General features: G+C 37.3%; 1 protein-coding gene across 2 annotated transcripts; it reads left to right on the top strand.

The window, feature by feature from the left end:
- Positions 1-1554: 1554 nt before the first annotated feature.
- Positions 1555-21504, top strand: cep135 (centrosomal protein 135). 2 transcript variants are annotated; one of them, XM_073816506.1, is made up of 25 exons: positions 1555-1690; positions 2786-2976; positions 3068-3235; positions 3330-3474; positions 3773-3857; positions 5908-6036; positions 6209-6424; positions 7806-7871; positions 8499-8649; positions 10051-10304; positions 10669-10821; positions 10939-11079; positions 11291-11368; positions 12422-12573; positions 12695-12810; positions 13792-13946; positions 14113-14168; positions 15266-15434; positions 15565-15675; positions 15845-16030; positions 16106-16315; positions 16418-16620; positions 18720-18824; positions 20635-20790; positions 20895-21504. In XM_073816506.1, exons 1-25 carry the CDS (start codon positions 1572-1574, stop codon positions 20914-20916), a joined length of 3537 nt encoding a protein of 1178 aa, XP_073672607.1. In that variant the 5' UTR covers positions 1555-1571; the 3' UTR covers positions 20917-21504. The 2 variants fall into 2 exon arrangements, with proteins under 2 accessions (XP_073672607.1, XP_073672608.1); XM_073816507.1 differs by lacking the exon at positions 20895-21504 and having other exon boundaries at positions 20635-20794.
- The last annotated feature ends 735 nt before the right edge of the window (positions 21505-22239 follow it).

Genomic DNA, 22239 nt, shown 5'->3' on the forward strand with positions numbered 1-22239 from the left:
ACCAGTTTCTACAAGTTTTTTTTAAGAAGTCTACATTTATTTGATCCAAAGTATAGCAAAAACAGTAAAATTGTGACTTTGTTTTACTATTTAAAAGAACTGTTTTCTATTTGAATATATTTTAAAATGTAATTTATTTTCAGAAATCATTCTAAAAAACATTTGTTATTATTATTGTTGAAAACAGCTGAGTAGATTTTTTTTAGGTTTCTTTGACGAATAGAAAGTTCAGAAGAACAGCTTTTATCTCAAATAAAAATCTTTTGTAACAAAAAAAAATTAAACTGACACCAAACTTTTGAATGGTATAGTGTATAATATTACAAAAGCTTTTTATTTGAGATAAATGCTGATCTTTGGATCTTTCTACTTATCAAAGTATCCTGAAAAAAATGCACTCACTGTTTTAAATATTGATGATAATAATAATAATAAAAAATGTTTTTTAAAGAGCAAATCAGCACATTAGAATGATTTCTGAAGGATCATGTGACACTGAAGGCTGGATTAATGAAACTGAAAACTTAAATAAATTAGCCTACATTTTAAAATATATTCAAATAAAAAACAATTATTTTAACTATTAAAATTTTTCAAAATGTTACTGTTTTTCCTGCAGGCTTGTTGAGCAGAAGATACTTCTTCAGAAACATAAAAAATCTTACTGTTCAAATGCTTTTGACTGGTTGTGTAGATTTCATAATATTTCATATTTCTATACAGGGATACCTATTATTTACTTTAAACATGAATTATTACATTCTCTGAAACCGCAAATAGTTGTGACCACTTTAATCTGTCTTTCCACGCAGTGTCCAGTAGCTGGCGCAGTTTGAAAGACTCCAGTTTAATGGGAATGAGCAGGACTGGTCTTTCCTTCTCCTCGGCGCCATTTTCAAACAGCGTTACCGCCACCGGAAGACCGTTCGCTGTGGGGAGGGGAGCAAATCTGCAATAGACACTGATGCTTAGCTTACCCTTTCATAGTGTTTCACACAATGAAAACACCGGAGAAGTACACAAACAACGAACAGCAAACAGGCTTTGAGGGTTAATTGTTGCGTCGTTTATTGTATTCCCCCTGAGGAGAGAAGCTTATTTCCGTAAGCCAGAGATACTGCTAATGTTAGTGTTGTGTATACTGCATAAAGAAGAAGACTGAGGCTAATGCAGCAACCTGCCGTCAGAAGACAGACTGACAGTTTACGTAAACAACAAGAAGTGCTAGTGTAAGTAACGTTATGTGTTGTAAAAACTATTTGATCTAATATTACATGGCTTATTGTATCTCTACATGTAGCTATATATCTATTAAAGATTAGTGAGCTGCCTGCCTAGACAGTTAAATAACGAAAAGTGCTGTCCAGGTTGGCAGCTCATTATGTTAGGTTTTGGGAACCGAACCGACGAATTTCCGTTAACGTCGGTTTAATGAAGGTTTAAAGTAATGTTAAACCGACTAGTACTCTGACTGTTTTCATATTTCATACAGTCTCTGTAAAATCTGTTTGTTTGATTGGTTGTTGTCATGTGAATTATTGTGTATAGAGCAGAGCGCTTATTTGTGTTAAATGACCATGACGACCAGCGCCGAGCGGAAGTTCATCAATTTGCGGAAACGTTTGGATCAGCTGGGCTACAGACAGCCACTAGCCATTGAGAGTCTGCCACTGGTCGAGAAACTCTTCAGGTACAGTATTATTCATACTTAATTATACACCAGTAAAGATTTTTTTCCCATCTGGTTCAGCAGTTCAGATATTCTCCCCTTGCCATATTTTCACTGGTCTTGGCAAAAAAAAAAAGATGACATTTGTATCTGTTTTTGTTATAATGAATATGCACCTTCAGATTTATAGATAAATACATGGTTAAACATATATGTTTATTTTAGCTAAGTGCTGGAAATAGCCTTTATAAAAATGAAACATGGTTTATGTTTTATAAATGTATAAAGTGGTGGCCAAAATTATTAGAACACTAGTATTTTCACCAGCTAAAATAGTTTTAGGTCAGTTATTTCTATATTGTGCTGTAGTGTGTCAGCAAACATTCTTTTTGCCATTAATTGTAATAATCCAGTCCAGTTGATTGCACAAGGAGTCTGACACCAGCCAGTGCTTCACACAGAGAATCTGGAATGAGACTAAATCCAGAAGAACTGTGGCAACGTCTCCAAGATGCTTCAAGAAACCTACCTGAAAAGCTATAGTACTGTTAAAATTTTTAGGCACTTGTGTAAAAATGCTGTAAAATGAGGATGCTGTCAAAAAATAATGTCATAAGTAGATTTTATTTATCAATTAACTTCTATAAACGAAATTAAATCAACATTTGGTGTGACCATCCTTTGCGTTTAATGCAGCTTTTGTTATAGATGCACTTGTGCATAGTTTTTCAGGTAGCTTTGCAGGTAGGTTTCTTAAGGCATCTTGGAGGCGTTGGCACAGTTCTTCTGGATTTAGTCTGTCTCAGTTTGTTCTGTTTCTTCATGTCATTCCAGACAGACTGGATGATGATGAGATCAGATCTCTGTGTGGATCACTAGCTGTTGTCAGACTGCTTGTGAATACAAAAATCTCACTGGATTGTTACAATTAATGGCAAAATGAATGTTTGAAATGTAAACTGATATCTCCTACTGACACACAACAGCAAAAGATAGAAATAACTGACTTTTTATTTTTTAAGCTGGTGAAAATACTAGTGTTTTAATCATTTTGGTCATTACTGTGTGTGGAACGTGATTTGAAAGGAGCATAATCAGTTTTCTTTTATATTTTAGTGACCTGGTCCACACCACAGAGAGCCTTAGGAATGCCAAGCTTGCTGCAGGAAAGACGGAAAAAGAAAGCCGAAATGTTGATGCTGTTCTGGAGCCGTATAAAGCTGAAAATGCCAGACTAGTCAAAGAAAACAATGAGCTGCACCTTGGGCTGTTAAAACTGAGAGAAGAAAAGGATCGGATCAGCCGAGGTATGGATTGAGTTTAATGCCTCAAATCCTGTTGCAAACAAATTTGATCCAAAAGAAATGGTTACAATAACCACCATTTTACCATTAACAGAGCTGAAAGCCTACGTCAGGAAACTGGACCATGAAACCTCAGATCTGAAATTCCTCAATAATCAGTATGTGCACAAAGTCCGGTCTCTCGAGCAGGACAGCAAAGCCAAAACAGAGCGTATTCTGCAGCTCCAGGAGAAGAACATGCAAGCTGTTGTTCAGACACCAGGTTGGTACAATTTCAACACCACAGCTATGGTATTCATCTGTGTCTGTTTTTGTCACTGTAAGAAAAATTTATGGTCAATGACTAATTTAATTAGGAGGGAAGAAGCGATCAATCCCGTTTAGACGCCAGCGAATGCAGATAGATGAACTCCTCCCACCTTCCATTGGCCCCATCCCTCAATCTGTGGCACAACCAGATGATCCTTACATCGCTGACCTTCTTCAGGTGGCTGACGACAGGTGTGGGGAAGAATACCAAAACAGAATTATGATAAATCAATTGTTTTGTAATTAATGCATTTGTAGGGAACACGTTTAGGGGGGGAAAAAAAAAAGAAAAATTTTTTTAATTGTGTGAGTTAATGTATTTATTCAGACAGCACCAGTTATAACACATTATTAACAATTAGTAGTATATAATAATATTTATTAATTTTATTAAAGGCTTTTAATAAGTGTTAGTTAAAGATAATGGTTATAAAAAGTTTAATATTTTTTGCAGCTTTTATTTTTAAAGCTATAAATTTTTTGTGTTTAGGATACAGGAGCTTCAAAAGGAAGTGGCACAGCTGAGGCTTGACCTGGAGAGAGCGCAGGGAGGAATTAAACATCTCAACACTCAGGTAAGCGTGCACACACTTAAACTTCTCTAATTTAATATAGATGGATAGATGCCAAAAATCATTAGGATATTAAGTAAAGATCATGTTCCATTAAGATATTTTGTAAATTTCCTACCGTATACAGTCACATGAAAAAGTTAGGACACCCTATTGAATTCCATGGTTTTCTGTAACAGGATATAATTAAAAATGATCTGGTCCTTGGCAGGTCTTAAAATTTGGAAAATAAATCCTAAGATAAACATCATCACATGACATATCACACAGTGTCATTATTTATTTAAGAAAAATACAGCCAAGAGGGAAAGGCCATGTGTGACAAAGTTAGGACACCCTATGAGACGGTTGCCTGTAGATCCACTTTTAGCAGCAATAACTTGAAGAATTCATTTTCTGTTGACTTTATCAGTCTCTCACATTGTTCTGGAGGAATTTTGAACCACTCTTCTTTGAAACTTTGCTCCAGTTTATTGAGGTTTGTGGGCATTTGCTTATGCACAGCTCTCACCACAACATTTGAGTCAGGATGAACTCTGGACTTTGACTGGGCTATTGCAACACCTGTATTCTTTTTTTTCAGCCTTTCTGTTGTAGATTTGCTGCTGTGCTTAAGGTCATTGTCCCGTTGTATGACCCAATTTTGGCCCAACTTTAGCTGTCAGACAGATGCCCTTACATTTGAGTCTAGAATACTTTTGATATACAAAGGAGTTCATGGTTGACTCAATGACTGAGGTGTCCAGGTCCTGTGGCTACAAAACAAGCCCAAAATGATCAGCCCTTCTCCAGAATGCTTTGTCTTTTTGTATGAGGTGTTTGTGTTGATATGCTCTTTAGGTTTTCACCAATGCGCTTTGCATTATGGCCAGACATCTCCACTTGAGTCTCGTCTGTTCAAAGGACATTGCTCTAGAAGATTTACGGTTTGTTCAGATGCAACTTCACCGACCTAAACTGTGCTGCCTTGTTTTGTTTTTGTTTTTAGATAGAGGAGGCTTTCTTTTGCCAAGCCTTCTAAACATGCCATTTTTGTCCCATATTTGTCTAATGGTATTGTCATGAACTTTATCATTTAACATGTTAACTGAGGCCTGTAGAGTCTGAGGTAGTTTATGGGTTGTCTGCCATTTCTCTGAGCATTACACAATCTGATCTTGGGGTGAATTTTCTGGGACGTCCACTCCTGAAAGCAGAGGTGTCTGTTTTAAATGTCTTCCACTTGTGAATAACCTTCAAATTGTTTTGAAATGGCTGTATTACTCTTCTCAGATTGATGGCAGCCACAATAGCTTCTCTAAGATGATTGCTGATGTCTTACCTCTTTGGCATTGTGTTAACACACACCTGAAGGCTCCAGACCAGCAAACTGCCAAAAATTATGCTTTTATAGCGGCGCTCAGAGTTGCTGATGATCAGTTAATCAAAGGTATTTGATTAGCAGTACTTGACTATTATTTACCCTCTTACTTCCAATGTTAACATTACAGATGTCCTACCTTTGTCACACATAGCTTTTCCATTTTGGCTTTATTTTTGTTCACTAAATAATGACAATTTGTCATGTGTTGATGTTCATCTGAGGTTTTATTTTCCAAATTTTAAGACCAGCCAACGACCAGTACATGATGTACTGATACAGAAAACCATGGAATTCAATAGGGTGTCCTAACTTTTTCACATGACTGTATATATCTATATTTACCTTTTGATTGATGATAATATTCAGTGCACAAAACTTAATTTGAACAACTTTAAAGGCGATTTTCTCAATATTTAGATTTTTTTGAACCCTCAGACTTCAGATTTTCAAATAGTTGTATTTTTGGCCAAATATTGTCCTATCTTAACAAACCATACATCAATGAAAAGTGTATTTATTTAGCTTTCAGATGATGTATAAATCTAAAATTTAAAAAAATGACCCATATAACTGCTTTTGTGGTCCAGGGCCACGTATAATATTATCTGTTATTTATTATATTTGTAGCATTGTTAATGCCTTTATTCATAACATGCACTCTTAAAAATGTTCATTATGCTCTGTGAACAGGTGGAAGAGCGAGATAAAGAGATTGAGCGCTTGAATCGTGCTCTGGATGGTGGTCGACCAAATGATGTCATCTCTCTGGAGGCTCAAAACATCAGTAATGAAAAACTTATTGCTCATCTGAACCTGCAGGTAAATGGGTATTCCTCTAATAATTGCATTTATTTTATCTTGTATGGCAAATTATCTGACTGAGATGTCCATCACCTCTTTCTGTTGGCTCAACTATGTTTATAAGCATTTATCTCCAGGTAGATGCTATCTCTGTAATAACCCTATAATAACAAATAATTTCCTCTCTCAGATAGAGTATCTGCAGGAGACCAACAGATCTTTGGAACAGAGAATTGACGGACTGCAGCAGAGGAAGAAGACTGTGTCAAGTGAGGTGGCTGATCTGAGCGCTCGAAATCAAGAGCTGTGTCAGGAGCTCACTGAGATAGACCAGCTCGCCCAGCAGCTAGAAAAAGACAAAGAGATGGTTCTAGAGACTGCCGACATGGAGCTGCAAGAGGCCAAGGTGATCTTAGTGGTGTCTGTTTATTTTAGTTTATTTTATTACTTAAAGAGCTTAGGACAGTTACATGGAAGGGTACATTTCAGTAATATCTGATGACATTTTAAATGCAGAATAGAGGCTGACATTTTTTCGGGAATCCCACGGGTCACGGGATTCCCGTGGGATTCCCGCGGGATGGGAGTCATCTTTGCTATTAATCACGGGATTGGGACGGTACAGGATAAAATATTAACGGGAGCAGACGGGAGCGGGAATCAACCAATAGGAAAGACGACAAAAAAAGAAAAAAGGAAATGTAGCAGAATAGTAGGCAGATTTTGGGACATACTACTTCGTCTTTCACTGTTTAAACTGCCCTGTTAGTTAACATCATCTACATTTCGTTAAATTTGATTTCCTACCATATTAGAGAGAAATGAAGAGGCATTTTCTTTCGGGAGTCTTTCATGCCGAGAACTCGTGTTTGCATAATGATGAATTTAAAAAGTTAATGACCAAACCTATCATTATAAAATTTCATAATGTTGCTGCACATGAAATATAACACGGATAACATTAAATAAATATTTTTTATTAGGTTACACATTGATTATTTATCACTTAAACCCCTTTCTCTACTTGTCCGTTGGTCGAGCATATCTGCCATATTTGTAGTTTTTTAACACTTTTTATGCGTGTTTGTAGTTCTAATCAAATTCTCGTTCACCTCACAATGTGTTGTGGGCAATATTAGCCATTAGAGTGCGCATTGATCTGCACTTCAAATTCTGAAGTTAAGTAGTATAGACCATCCGGGAAACTTTGGAATACTTTTTTAAAACATACTACGATTTGGGACATACTAATTCTATTTTCGAACACTATTTAGGACAGATAGTATGCAAATTGGGTCGCAGCATATAAATGTTTATAAATGTAAACTATAAATGTATTGTTTACTCAACAAAAAATTTGTAAAATGCAGCTTTATATGTTGTTTGGGTTTATTAAACTATTGTAGACATGGTGTGTGAACTACTGTTTTCTTTTATTTGCTGTCTCCGGTTTCTAGATTTTCTCCAGAAAATCTAGAAACAGGGGCTCAGCAGCTGGTCTAAAACACTAAATGAAGAAAAAAATATATGGGAGCGGGAGTCATTTTAAACGGGAGCGGGATGGGAGTGGGAGTCATTTTACCGGGAGCGGGATGGGACGGGAATTTTTTTTAAACTTTGGTCTGGGAGTGGGACGGGACAAGATTTCTTTATATGGGAGTGGGACGGGACAGGAGTGAAAATCCACTCCCGTGTCATCCTCTAATGCAGAATAAAAAAAAATTCTTACAGCACCTTATGTTTTGATATTAATAGAATAATTATACTGGCTCTGTTTCTATCTCTAGAAAGAGATTCAGCGTCAACAGCGGGAGCTAGGAAACCTGGAGGAGGTCATCGCTACATTAAGACGAGTATGTGCATGGGTCCATACAGCAGCATGTGAAATGAGCTGTTAAATTAACCATCTGGTTCAGAACAGCACATTTATTCTGTCTGGCCTGACATGACATGGATGGTTTAGTATTGCTTCTTTTGGGTAAATACATTACAACATCTATTAAAAGATGCTAAATATAAGGAAGTACTTCTTTATATTGCTATTTCTGATATCTCATGCTTTTTTACAGTCCTTGAGAGTGCTTGAATAGCGATAATTAGGAATTGGCATTTCAAGTAATTTTGCAGGTGAATAATCTTAAAACGCAAACAAAAATGTGTCTGTGTTTATCAAAAAAATTAAGTTATAAATAAAAGGTTTGCATTGTAAATAAATGAATCTTTCAGTAATACTAAATAAATCGAAGACAATACTACAATAATAAACTATATTTATCAATTAAAAAAGAGAAAAAGAATGACCCATTAAAATCATTAACACCACCAGGATCTTACATAGAAACTAATTTGAAGCACGCACACACCATTGCCTCTCATCAGGTCATGTTCACAGCACCACCCCAATGCATTTGGTTACAACTATGTGATTCGGGTGAGAAATTCAGTGAAAGAGTTATATTTTTTACAATGATTTATTGCAGGATATGGCAGAGGGAGATCACGTGAAAGACCGTCTGAGAGATCAGCTGCTTGATCTTCAAGAACAAAATGACAAGATGGAGGGCCTGATACACTTTCTGGAAGATGACAAAAAGAGACTTCAGGATAAAGTAGAAGCAATGACACAGGCTGGTGAGATATAACACTCTTTTGTATGTTTTATTTACAGGTGGAGTGATGTCTGTGTTTTTATGCACATATTGCGTTGTCTCACAATTATATAGTTGGGTAGATATATTGTATATAATTTGCAGGGACTATCAATACGCGAGGGACAGAAATAGCTTTTGAATGCGCACTTGCTTTCACTTCTTTTTCACAAATTAGTGGTTTTTCCCCACTCTATGAATAGGGAGCGGTGATACAAGATACAGTTAAGGTGAAAAGTTTACATAAACCTTTGCAGAATCTGCTAAATGTTAATTATTTTACCAAAATAAAGAGGGATCATACAAAATACATTTTGTATGATTTGTTTTTGTTTTTTTTAGCACTGACCTGTTACCTAAATGATCCACAGCTGTGTTTTTTTTTTTTTTGTTTAGTGATAGTTGTTCATGAGTTCCTTGTTTGTCCTGAACCGTTAAACTGCCCGCTGTTCTTCCGAATAATCCTTCAGTTCCCACAAATTATTTGGTTTTTCAGCATTTTTGTGTATTTGAACCCTTTCCAACAATGATTGTATGATTTTGAGGTCCATCTTTTCACACTGAGGACAACTGAGGGACTCATATGCAACGATTACAGAAGGTTCAAATGCTCACTGATGCTTCAGATAACCCAATGCATTAAGAGCCAGGGTTGAAAACTTTTAAATTTAAGGAATTTGATAAAAAAAAAAAAAATTGTCTTCTGGGAAACATGTAAGTATCTTCTGTAGTTTCTGAAGGACAGTACTAAATGGAAAAAATATGATATTTAGGCAAAATAAGAAAAATGTAAACATCTTCATTCTGTTCAAAAGTTTTCAACCCTGGCTCTAAATGCATTGGGTTTCCTTCTGAGGCATCATTGATCATTTGAACCTTCTATAATAGTTGCATATGAGTTGTCCACAGTGTGAAAAGATGGATCTCAAAATCATACAGTCATTGTTGCAAAGGGTTCAAATACACAAAAATGTTAAAAAACCAAATAATTTGTGGGAAATTTTTATGAAGACAGCTGTTCAGGACAAACAAGGGACTGTCACAAAAAAACACAGCTGTGGATAACTGAGGTAACAACACAGTATTAAGAATCAAGCGTATGTAAACTTTTGAACAGGGTCATTTTTTTTTTATAAATTCAGCTATTATTTTCTATTGTGGACTATATTTAAGTCTTTTTTTATGTGAAGTCTTATACAGGTCAGTACTAAATAAAAAGTAAGATGCATTTATGATCCCTCTTATTTTGGTAAAATAATTAACATTTTGCAGATTCTGCATAGGTGTATGAAAACTTTTGACCTCAACTGTATTTGTCAGTGATGCTCATGATAAATACATAATATGATTTGTCATTCAGCTGATTTTAGTACTGTTTTTTCAGATAAGGAAATGATTCTAGAATTGGAGCGGATGCGTGCAAGGCATGGGATGTGTGGCAAGGATCAGTCTCCATCCCGTCTGGATTCCTTTGTGAAAAGTTTAGAGGAGGAAAGGAATTACTACAAACAGGAGCTGGAGCGATACCGCCTGCTTAGGGGCAGGACGGACAAAAGCCCCACACCTAGTCCAGGCAGGGGGAGGAGCCCCAGAGGAAGAGGCAGCTGGCATGGAAAGTTTGGAGCTGACATTTACAATGTATGTAATTACAACAAGATGCTTGGTTTAAGCAGGGACTAAAATTCAGATTACACAGTTTTACTCATTTCTGCAAGATCTGCACTCGTAATGCAGCAGCATGCTAGTACATAGTTTTTCTCACTTTTGCTGAACTATTAATATATGGACCCTTTAATATATGGATTATTTCCTTATTATCTTTATTTCATACATCATAACTGATTTTGCAGAAAGGCTGCTTTTTTCTGTGGAAATTTACAGATTATTGAATTTTTAATAACCTACTTAAACAATTATTTAAGAACGTATTTAGCAAAATAACAAAACAACATGATTACATCCCACCTTGCTGGGAATCAAGTGGCTGTTTTTGTATTTCTAGAGAGATGGCGACGCAGAGCTTTCACATGCACTGAAGGAGAGGGATGAGCTACAGTCAGTGCTGCTGGGCTTTGAGAAACACATGGAAGACATCCAGACCAGAGTTAAACTACTGACTGCAGAGAGAGACCAGCTCAGCTCTCAGTACCAGCAGGTGAGAAGAAGTCTGGAACAGCATAAATGATACATTTTTATTTTGGGATGGAGTATCTCCGAAAGGTACATCTGGCTGTTTTCCATTGAAATAGTTGTGCATGTGTTTTAAATATAGACCCAAGAGGAGCTGAGACGTGTCCAAAGGGAGCTAGAGTCCTCTCAACTCCAGTACAGGATCAGAGATGACAGGGAACAGACTGAAGCTGAACTCCAGAGAGTTACTGCCGAGAGAGACGCGCTTAGAGACAGACTCAAGGTGTGTGTATGTGTTTGCCAAGTTTTTTTTTTTTTTCTTTGCAGACCATAAATAGCTGCTAAGTATGTGCAAGCAGTTTTCTGTGGTAAGAGCTGTGCGTTTGAAATTCTGCACAGCACTTCTAAACTGTAGTTCACTTGTAGGGTGAGTGTTATTGCGAAATGTGTTAAAGGAATATTTGCCAAGATAAAACTACTTTCTGTCTTAGCAGGTTGCCCAGACCACAGCTCTGACAGACCGAGAACAGGAGGAGATCAGGATTCTTGACCTGGAGAACACCATTGAGATGGTACTTACACTAAAAAAAAGACATTACCAGTTAGTTTTGTAGGAATGTAACAATATCCAAACCGCACCATACAATATGTATTGTGATATTTGGGAGGATAAAAAAGACAACTGAAGACTTGGAAGAAAATTTTAATCTTTTACATTTTAAAGTTAAATAATTTTATCTAATGCACTTTGAGAGTTCAAAATTAAGAGCTCCATCCCATGTTCTTAACTAAAAAAAACTTAAGTCAGAAAAAAGTGAATTGAGTTGTACCTGAACTTTAAAGGGGACTCAACCCTCTTTTTATTTGTGGTATACTGTCTCAGTCTACATTACATTCACACTGGTGTTTTAGGAAGCCAAACAAATTAGAATATAATAATAACCAGCTTCAATGAAAACAGGCTTACAAAAATGTGATTTACTACACATCTAATGAAATGCTGTAATCATCTGCTGCGAAAATAAAAGCATAACTGGTGGCCATTGCATTTCCAAATGCCCTAAACTCACAGAACTGCACTGACTTTGAAATGAGCCGCTCTGAGGTGCGGAAAACACCGGATCACAAGCAGAATGAAGTGTGCACTTTGCTTTGAAACGTGCAGCGAAAACAGACTTGATGAAGAGATTTAAGCTTTGGGTTTTAGTTTATTTGACAGATACTGTGCTAATGCATAATGGCCCAAAACGCAACTTTTAAGACCTTTTATGTTAGAATAAAAAGTTGAAATTTAGATTTTGATATCATGATACTACGATATTGATAATACTGTTACAGCCCTAGTGTTTTGTCATGTCTGGATAGTTATGGGCTAATTTCAAATGCCTTTTTTGTGCCCTTGACAGGCACCACAAAAAAGGGGCGCTATTTGTATAGAGTTGGTAAAAATGAATGTAAGCAATTAAATCCCAGGAGACACTTTGTGAACTGTACATTTTAAATGGTCTCTTGTAGGTAGGGCAAAATAATGCTTAGTTACGAATTCACCCTATATGTGAGGTTAGTTTTAGGTGCTAAACTCTTGTAAATTTGTCATAATGTGATGCATGACTTTTTGTGTGTAGCTGGAGAGAGAGAGGGCCGATCTGCGTGCTCAGGTGGCTGTGCTGAAGGAGAGTCATGTTGCTGTTGAGAGGGAGCTGAAGGCTCGTTCAGCAGTGCTGCTGCAGAATGTAGAAGAGGCCACACAGCAGAGAGCCGAGAGCAGTGCGCTCAGGTCTGTGTGTTTGTTTGTGTTGCACCAGACATTTCTGCCTGTCTTGGTTGTGCTTAAATACGTGTCAGCAGTTTTACATTTAAAATTCTAAAGCAGCTTGATATTTTGTATGTGTGTTTAGGCTTCTGCAGGACCAGATGGAGCAGTCTCTCTCAGATGTTCAGCACAGATTATCTGTCAAAACCAATGAACTGCAGGCAGCTCACCAACAGATCGACAGACTAGAAGAGAAAATCGGTGTGTCAGAATAGTGTCTTATATAGCACTCTTTTAATTTTCTCAAGTGCACATCTTTATCTAGTTATTAGCTGTTCTGTCTCATCCTTCCTGATTTATCATGTATCTTTCTATATCTGTATTAGGCATGTCAGAAGTACCTTTTATTTCATTGTTCTTACAGTATATGTAATTAATTGAGGTTCCTCAAAAAAAAAAAAGTTCCTCAAAGGGATAGTTCAGTATATTTGCTAATCAAATTAATACAAATACATATCGCCTTCACACTTTTCACAGTTAAAGAGAGAGTTCACCCAATAATAAAAATTCTGTCATTACTCACCCCTGCAAGATCTTTGAACATTTTTCTGAACACGAATTAAGATATTTTTAATAAAATCCAAGAGCTTTCTGACCCTGCAAAGACAGCAATGTAACTACCACGTTCAAGGTCCAGAAAGGTAGTGAGTACATTGTTAACATAGTCCATGTGACATCAGTGGTTCAACTCCAACTGTCTCTTGTGAATGCGTGTCAAAGACTGACATGGAAGAGAATAAATTTTTGTCATTATTTTTGTTTTCTTTGTGCACAAAAAGTATTTTTGTAGCTTCCTAACATTACAGTTGAGCTACTGATGTCATGTGAACTATTTATAACTATTTATATAAAGATGTCCTTACTACCTTTCTGGGCCTTGTACATGTCAGTTGCATTGCTGTCTATGCAGGGTCAGAAGATGAACGAAGGTCTTACAGGTTTGGAACGACATGAGGGTGAGTAAATAACAGAATTTTCCTTGTTAAGTGTACTATTCCTTTATCTGTGAAATGCTTGAAGGTGATATGCCATTGTTTCAAATTAATTAGTAAACATTATATACTAATGTTTCTTCAGCACCAAATCAACATAATAAAATGATTTCTAAAATTACATTTTAAATTTCATCAAATTAATGCAGCCATGTGAGCATAAGAGATTTCTTCTGTGCTGTTTGTGTAGCTGATCTGAGCAGACACGGTTCATCTCAGAAGGATGAGGTTGCAGCTCTGCAGAGCACAATAGCCTCTCTAGACAGAGAGAAAGATGCCCTGCAGGATGCCGTGGACCAGAAGACTGAGAGTATGGTCCTGCTACAAGAGGAGATCCACAGGAAGGTACTGCTCATACTTGACACACAGTATGAAGGGACGTCTTATTACAGCCCTATTCTGAATACTGAATATTTGGTAATATTTGTAGAAAAGATAACTAGCTACTACTAATTTAAACATCATGAAAATTGTTGTGGTACTGCTTAATAAAGTTGGTTTCGCTCTACAGGAAAAGACTCTTTTGGAAGTCCGGCTTACAGTGACAGACTTGGAGAATTCTCTAGAGTAAGTTTGTTTTCTGGTATAGGTAATATGAACGTTCTCAGGACGGTGGGATGTTTCTGTCTTTTTTGGGAAAGAATAGAAGGCCTTGAATGTCTTATGTCATGTACAGTTGAATTCAAAAATGTACAAACACCTTGTAAAATCTGCAAAATGTTAATTATTTTATTAAACTTGATTCTTAATACTGTGTGGTTACCTGGATGATCCACAGCTGTGTTTTTTGTGTGTGTTTTTTTGTTTATTGATAGTTATTCATGAGTCCCTTGTTTGTCCTGAACAGTTAAACCACTGTTCTTCAGAATTTTTTTTAGCTCTCACAAATTATTTGGTTTTTCAACATTTTTGTGTATTTGAACCCTTTCCAACAAAGGCTGTCTGAATTTGAGATAATTTTTTTCACACTAAGAACAATTGAGTTGTCATATGCAACTATTACAGAAGGCTCAAACGCACATCAATGCTTCAGAAGAAAACACAATGCATTAAGAGCCAGTGAAGACTTTTGGAATCTAAAGATCAGAGTAAATTGACTTGTTTTGTCTTCTGGGAAACATGCAAGTATCTTCTGAAGGGCAGTACTAAATAAAAAAAAAAAATGTTATTTAGGCAAAAAAAGAAAAATGTACATATTCATTCTGTTCAAAAGTGTACACCCCTGGCTCTTAATGCATCATGTTTCCTTCTGAAGTATCAGTGAGCTTTTGAACCTTCTGTGATAGTTGTATATGAGTCCCTCAGTTGTCATCAGTGTGAAAAGATGGATCTCAGTCATTGTTAGGAAGGGGTCAAATACAGAAAAATGCTGAAAAACCAAAGAATTTGTGGGACCTGAAGGATTTTTCTGAAGAACAGCCAGCAGTTTCAATGTTCACGACAAACAAGGGACTCATGAACAACTATCACAAAAAAAACCACAGCTGTGGATCATTCAGGTAACAACTATTATTTTTATCTTTTATGTGAAATATCTTATTTAGGTCAGTGCTAAATAAAAAAGAACATGCATTTTGTATGATCCCTCTTATTTTGGTCAAATAATTAACATTTTGCAGATTCTGCAAGGTGTATGTCAACTTCTGACTTCAATTGTATTTCAGTCAGCTGAAGGGAACGTTGAGCAGTCGAGAGAGAGAAATTGCCAGCCTGCGCAGACAGCTGGACCAATCACAAGAGGAGCTCTCAGCTGTTAGTCGAGACAGAGAGGTTGCGCTGAGAGAAAACCGCAGGTTACAGGACGATCTGGCCACCATGACCAGAGAAAACCAGGTACATTCATCCACACCAGTAGACCTCTCCTTCTTCCTAGTTTTTCCTTTTTTCCGAATTATGTGAGTGAAACACTGACCAGTGAACCTCACATATACACATGCTCACATTTTTCTGGTCCTTTCTCCAGGCGGTGCACGCAGAGATGCAGGATGCTCTGAATGAGAGGGATGAACTGAAGCTCAGAGTTCACTCGTACATCTCAGAGGTGGCGCGGATAGAAAGCATGATGGCTGCCAAGGTGAGAAATGGAGAGGAAAAAAACATGCCAACAATTTAGAAAGACAGTAATCATGTCATTATTCCATTTTTACAAGACACATTTACTATAAATAGAACTTTTTTCAAACTAACTAGAATATGTTAAAAAGCCATTTTGCACTGACGCTCTTTTATCCTGTTGTGTATAGGAACAGGAGAACAGGGACATGCTGGAGCGTTTCCGGACCATCCACACCGAGTCGGAAGATAGAGAGGTGAAGCTGCAGCAGGCTGAGGGGCTAAACAACTCTATCAGACTGGAGCTGCTCTCATCCGACACAGAGCGCAGACACCTCAGAGAGAGAGTTTCACTGCAAGACAGAGAGATACAGGAGGTATGAGTGACTCTCAGCATTAGGAACACAATAAAGGCTGTTTTTCATTACCTCATTGCCTGTGTTTTCCTTCAGCACTTGAATGCTTTGCAAGCATATGAGGCTCAGGTATCGTCGCTGGCACGGGCAATGTCTCGTTTGGAAGAGGAGGGCCAGGCGGCTCGAGCTGAGAAAGCCTCAGTGCTGGCAGATCTGGCCTCTGTCAGAGAACTGTGCGTTAAGCTCGACTCCAGCAAAGAACTCACCGTTCGCCAGCTGACGACTAAGAGCATGGAGCTGGAGAGAGTAAGACGCACATCATCCTACAAGTCAACTACATCTTTAGAAAGAATTTGAAATTAGCAAATATGCAACTAACTAACACTAAACTTTGAATGTCAACCTCAGGTGACGGGTGAACTGGAGGATGTGCGCTCTGAGACAGAGCTTTTGAAAAAGCAGCTGGCAAGTGAACGGCTAGCGGTACGCAATCTAGAGACGCTGCTCTCCACCAATCGACAGAAGGAGTTTCAGACGCACTTGAGTGCCAGCGAGAAAGAGTCTGAGCTCAAAGTGCTGAAGGACCGACTCGCTCTTGCTGACAGCAAAACGTAAGTGGAAAAACAGTGGGAATGCCATTACATTACCTTACAAGAGTTTGTAAGTTAGTTTTTGAAAGTATCTATTGCTTTCTGAAGCTAAATGCATTTAATGAAGAATACAGTAAAGAGTTGTGTAAGGGAGAGTTTACCCAAAACTGTGTTTTTTTCTCATTACAAACCTTGAAAGACCTTTGTTCATCTGCAGAACACAAATTAAGATATTTTTAATGAAATCCGAAAGCTTTCTGACTCTGCATAGAGAGCAGCGCAACTGACATGTTCAAGGCCCTGAAAGGTAGTAAGGACATTGTTAAAATAATCCATGTGGTCATCAGTTACATCATAATTTTATGAAGCTACAAAAATATTTAGAAAACAAAAATAACAACTTTATTCAGCAATTTCTTGTCTTCCATGTCAGCTTTAATGTGCATTCTTTGTACTCTCGTGAACGGGTGTCGAAGACCGTTAGCCGACAAAAAAAGGCTTGGCCGACCAAAATTTTATTAGTCGCTTAGTCGCAAAAAAAACACACTAAGTGGAGAAGTCATGCAGTCTGTGACAGATCGTTAACGTCTGGTCTGTGGTAATAGTACATCGGACAAGACATCCAAACAATCATTCATTATCTCAAATATAGCATATCATCTGAAATATGTAAGTAGTAGCAACTTTACATGGCCGCACAATCTAATGGTAACCTAGAAAAATGTGCGCTATGTGGAAGCTGAATAGTAGAGTACTTTTACAGCATGACAGGTGATGTAGGCGCCGCTGCGGCACATCACTACTGCGGAGATGACAAGAACAAAGAAAGCGCTAGTTTCAATAAGTTATTTAAAAATCTTTAGTCGAGGGCAGCCCTAGTATTTATATTTGACTTATTTGGACACACAGTGTAGCGTGCAATCTAAAATATATGCATTTATATGTGATCTTTAATAATAAAATACTTGTATGTTAAAATAAAAATTGTGAAATGGTTAATCAAACAAATATTTTATGGATTCATTTTCAAAATGATTTGTACTGACATAGGCTGTAATGTGGAAAGTGTGGGATGAGGTTAGATATGCACTGCAGTGCACTGAGAGAAAGGAAGGAGGGATCATTGGCTAACAGATGGAGGCAAACAAGCCTCACCCAGTCATTTAGAGGGGAGCAAACTACATATTTGTTTTTAACTGACAGAGTTCCAAAACGTCATGTCTCTCTCTCTCTCTCTCTCTCTCTCTCTCTCTCTCTCTCTCTCTCTCTCTCTCTCTCTCTCTCTCTCTCTCTCTCTCTCTCTCTCTCTCTCTCTCTCTCTCTCTCTCTCTCTCTCTCTCTCTCTCTCTCTCTCTCTCTCTCTCTCTCTCTCTCTCTCTATACACACTACCAGTCAAAAGTCTTTAAACATCTATTTCAGATAGTTGCTCTTCTTCTGAACTTTCTATTCATCAAAGAACACTGAAAAGATTCTACTTACACTAAATGTTTTTTGAGCAGCAAGCCAGAATATTAGATTTCTAAAGTATGATGTGACTGGAGTAATAATGCTAAAAATTCAGCTTTGAAATCACAGGAATAAATTACATTTTACAATATATTCTAATAGAAAACAGTAATTTTTAATAGTGAAAATATTTCAAAATTATACTGTTTTTGCTGTACTTTGAATCAAATAAATACAGGCTTGGTGAGCAGAAAAGACTTCTTTAAAAAATATTTAAAAATTTACTGTTCAAAGACTTTTGACTGGTAGTATATATAGTTAATATTTTATGTGTATATTGCATTCATTATTGTTTCCTGTATGAGACTGTTACACAGGAAACTGTGTGAAGCACTTGTCTCTTGCAAACACAGAGGACTCTGTCCTCTTTAAGGCTCTATAAAGAGTCCATTCAATGTTGTTTTCCTCCAACAACAAGCAGTTTCTCAATAGTGTTGCCTAGTGTAAGTGTGCCATTGCCATGGCGATCGCTGATAGCAGCATGTGGAACAAACAGACATCAATCAAATGAAGATGTCTTAATGCACTCCAGCACAGTTTAAAAGCAATACAAGCTGGTTATAACCATACTTGTCCCCTTTCTCCCGAGATCTCAAAATGTGTTTATTTGTAGGGCCGGTCATGCTAGAGAGGTTTCTCAGCTGCGCGGAAAAGTGTCTCAGCTACAGACAGAAATGGACGTCCTCAAGAGACAGCTTACCACTGAGCGCTTTGAAAGGTGAGACCCCGGATTTATTACAAAACCTAGTGAGCTGCCTAACCGACATTCAGGGTTGCGCAACAAAACCCACACCCACATTGCAGGGGGTAAAATACTAGGGATGCACCGAATCCAGGATTCGGATTCGGCCGAATCCTGGGCTTTTTGACGGGGTTCGGTTTCGGCCGAACCTTAGATTTATTTTCCACCGAAACCGAACCCTAGACTTGCACTATGACGTCACACGGCCGTTGATTACGTGAAGGTGTTTACATAGGACCCGTTCGAATGTAGTAGGCTGTAAGAATCTGAAAATGGAACTCGTAAGCAAAAAACGTTTTGTTTGGCAGTACTTTCAACCAAAAGAAGGCGATTCAAGTCGAGCTTTATGTTCAATTTGCAACGCCAATTTGTCTCGTGGTGGCAAGGACCCTAAGCAGTACACAACATATCGCCGATGTTAAAACATTTGCGTCTAAAACATCCAAAAGAATACGAGTTGTGCATGAAGGAATCTACAGACAGCAGCCAAAATGCAGCAACTTCACGTACGGCAGCTGGACAGTCACAGCTAAAAACGAGTGATTAAGGATGCGAGTAGGATTCGGTATTCGGTTTCGGATTCGGCCGAATCTTAAACAGTGGATTCGGTATTCGGCCGAACCCCAAAAATCTGGATTCGGTGCATCCCTATAAAATACAGTGGGGTGGGGGGGGGATTTGGCAGAAGAAAAAAATTACATTCCAGGAGGTAAATATCACGTTATTGAGGTCGCTTCAATGCATGGACATAAAAAACAACCTGTGGCAACAGTGTTAAAGTAACCCAATTCTGTGTGAAGGACTTGGCAACACTGCCAACATTAAAATTAATTGGAAAAACTCTACATAGCTACAGTTGAAGTCAAAAGTTTACATACACCTTGCAGAATCTGAAAAAGTATTTTACCAAAATAAGAGGGATAATACAAAATACATGTTGTTTTTTATTTAGTACTGACCTGAATAAGATATTTCACATAAAAGATGTTTACATATAGTCCACAAGAGAAAATAATAGTTGAATTTATAATAAATGACCCCGTTCAAAGGTTTACATACACTTGTTTCTTAATACTGCTGTTACCTGAATGATCCACAGCTGTTTTTGTTTTAGTGATAGTAGTTCATAAGTCCCTTGTTTGTCCTAAACAGTTAAACTGCCCTGCTGTTCTTAAGAAAAATCCTTCAGGTCCCACAAATTATTTGGTTTTTCAGCAGTTTAGTACTGCCCTTCAGAAGCTACAGAAGATACTTACATGTTTCCCAGAAGACAAAATAAGTTAAATTGACCCTTATCTTCAAATTCAAAAAGTTTTCATCCCTCTGCTCTTAATGCATCGTGTTTTCTTCTGAAGCATCAGTCAGCGTTTGAACTTTCTGTAATAGTTACGCATGAGTCCCTCAGTTGTTCTCTGTGTGAAAAAAATGGATCTCAAAATCATACAGTTATTGTTGGAAAGGGTTCAAATTAGAGGATGGATACCCGAGCCGAGCCCGACGGTAGCTGTGGATCATTCAGGTAACAACACAATAAGAATCAAGTGTATGTAAACTTTAAAACTAAGTGGTTTTTATAAATTCAACTATTGTTTTCTCTTGTGCACTAGATGTAAAAGTCTTTTTATCTTAAAATGATCTTAAATATCTTATTCAGGTCAGTACTACATAAAAAATAACATGCCTTTTGTGACCTGAACTGTATGTTTGAAAGTATGTGGCTGCTGTGATCTTGGTATGCTGTTTTATCAGAGGTTTGTTGATGTGTGGCTGTGTTTTTCTGTGGTAGGGAGAGAGCTGTGCAGGAAATGCGCAGACAGGGCTTATCTTTTTCTTCTTTGCGAAGCTCCTCCCCTCTCAGTACCTCTCTCAGTCCCCGGCCTGCTTCTCCTGAGCGCTCCATCCTCCGCACACCAGAGCACTCCGTAGACAAAATACCAGAAAAGTGAGTAGTGAGATATCATTTATCTCCAGCAGATTTCAGCTCTTTTGTGATATTCATAACCATGCATATGATTTAAATTAACCCATTTACTTTACATTTTTCAGAAGTGTGAGCTTTAAGGAATGAAGGAAATGCGGTGAAGGAAATGGTTTATCGCAGCCTGTCCCATTTGCACTGACAAAAGACATGGATCTTGTGTGGACAGTTCTTGTTTAGTCAGAATGTGTTGGGCAAGAAATATCTCTAAGGGTCAGTCCAGAAGTTTTCTTGGGCTTTAAAAAGGGAAGTACTTTTATATCTATGGGGTCAATGGTAAAATTATGCCACCAAAGCCAATATGTAAAACAGTATCTTTTGTGAATTTATACACTTTGTAATACCTTGAAAGAAACTGTTTTGCAGTAGAATTATCATTATTGTTCTTAATAGTTTTAGACTTGTGAATTGAAAATAAGGCAGCTTGTAGCACTTCACATATTTAATATTTTATAAGGCAGACCTTTAATAGCAATCCTGAAATGAGATGTGAAATGAACTGACAATGCAAGTGACCAAAAAGGTTTTCAGAAAGTTGATACGGCCATGTTACTCTCAGGGCTGTTAATGTCACACTACCACACAAACCTGTGTTTTATATGTGTATGTATGTATAATAGAACTTAAGTTGACTTATTAACTTATGAATAAACATGAATAGTTTTTAATATAATCTAATATCTTAGGTTTGGTATTCTTCATTAGCTCTGTATACTACGTTCATATTATTAATGCAATATTTTGAGGATATCAGACAGTGACATTCCATTAAGTCTGATGAGAAATCAATCACTGTTCTTTTTTCTTTATAAAATAGGAGAAACAATCCATGGAATACAATACATGTGCTCAATGTTCCTTAATTTTTAACATTCCTCATGTTTCTTTTTAAAAGATTAGTTCACTTCCAGAATAAAAATTCCCCTATAATTGACTCACTACCATATCATCCAAGATGCTCATGTCTTTCTTTCTTCAGTCGAAAAGAATTTAAGGTGTTTGAGGAAAACATTCCAGGATTTTTCTCCATATAACGGACTATAATGGGGATCAGCAGGTTGAAGGTCTAAATTGCAGTTTCAAAGAGCTTTACACAATCCCAGCCAAAGAATAAGGGTTTTATCTAGAGAAACAAAAGGTAATTTAAAAAAAAAAAAGGTAAAACTTGCACTAGTTTGACTTAACGCAATACGTTGTCATGTTGGAAAGGTCACGCATGACGTAGGCGGAAGTACCGACCCAGTGTTTACGATGTTGGCCGATTTTGAAATTGGAGAAGATGCCGTTTTTTGCCTTACTCTACCTTTTGAAACGAAGTAACACGGATGAAGAACTAACCATGTGTGATGTTGCACATGTGCATCACAGAGCTAATGCAAGACAAGCATTTGTGGTTAAAAAGTATATAAATGT

This window comes from Garra rufa, chromosome 13 (genome assembly GCF_049309525.1).
Source record: "Garra rufa chromosome 13, GarRuf1.0, whole genome shotgun sequence".
NCBI classification, from domain to species: Eukaryota; Metazoa; Chordata; class Actinopteri; order Cypriniformes; family Cyprinidae; genus Garra; species Garra rufa.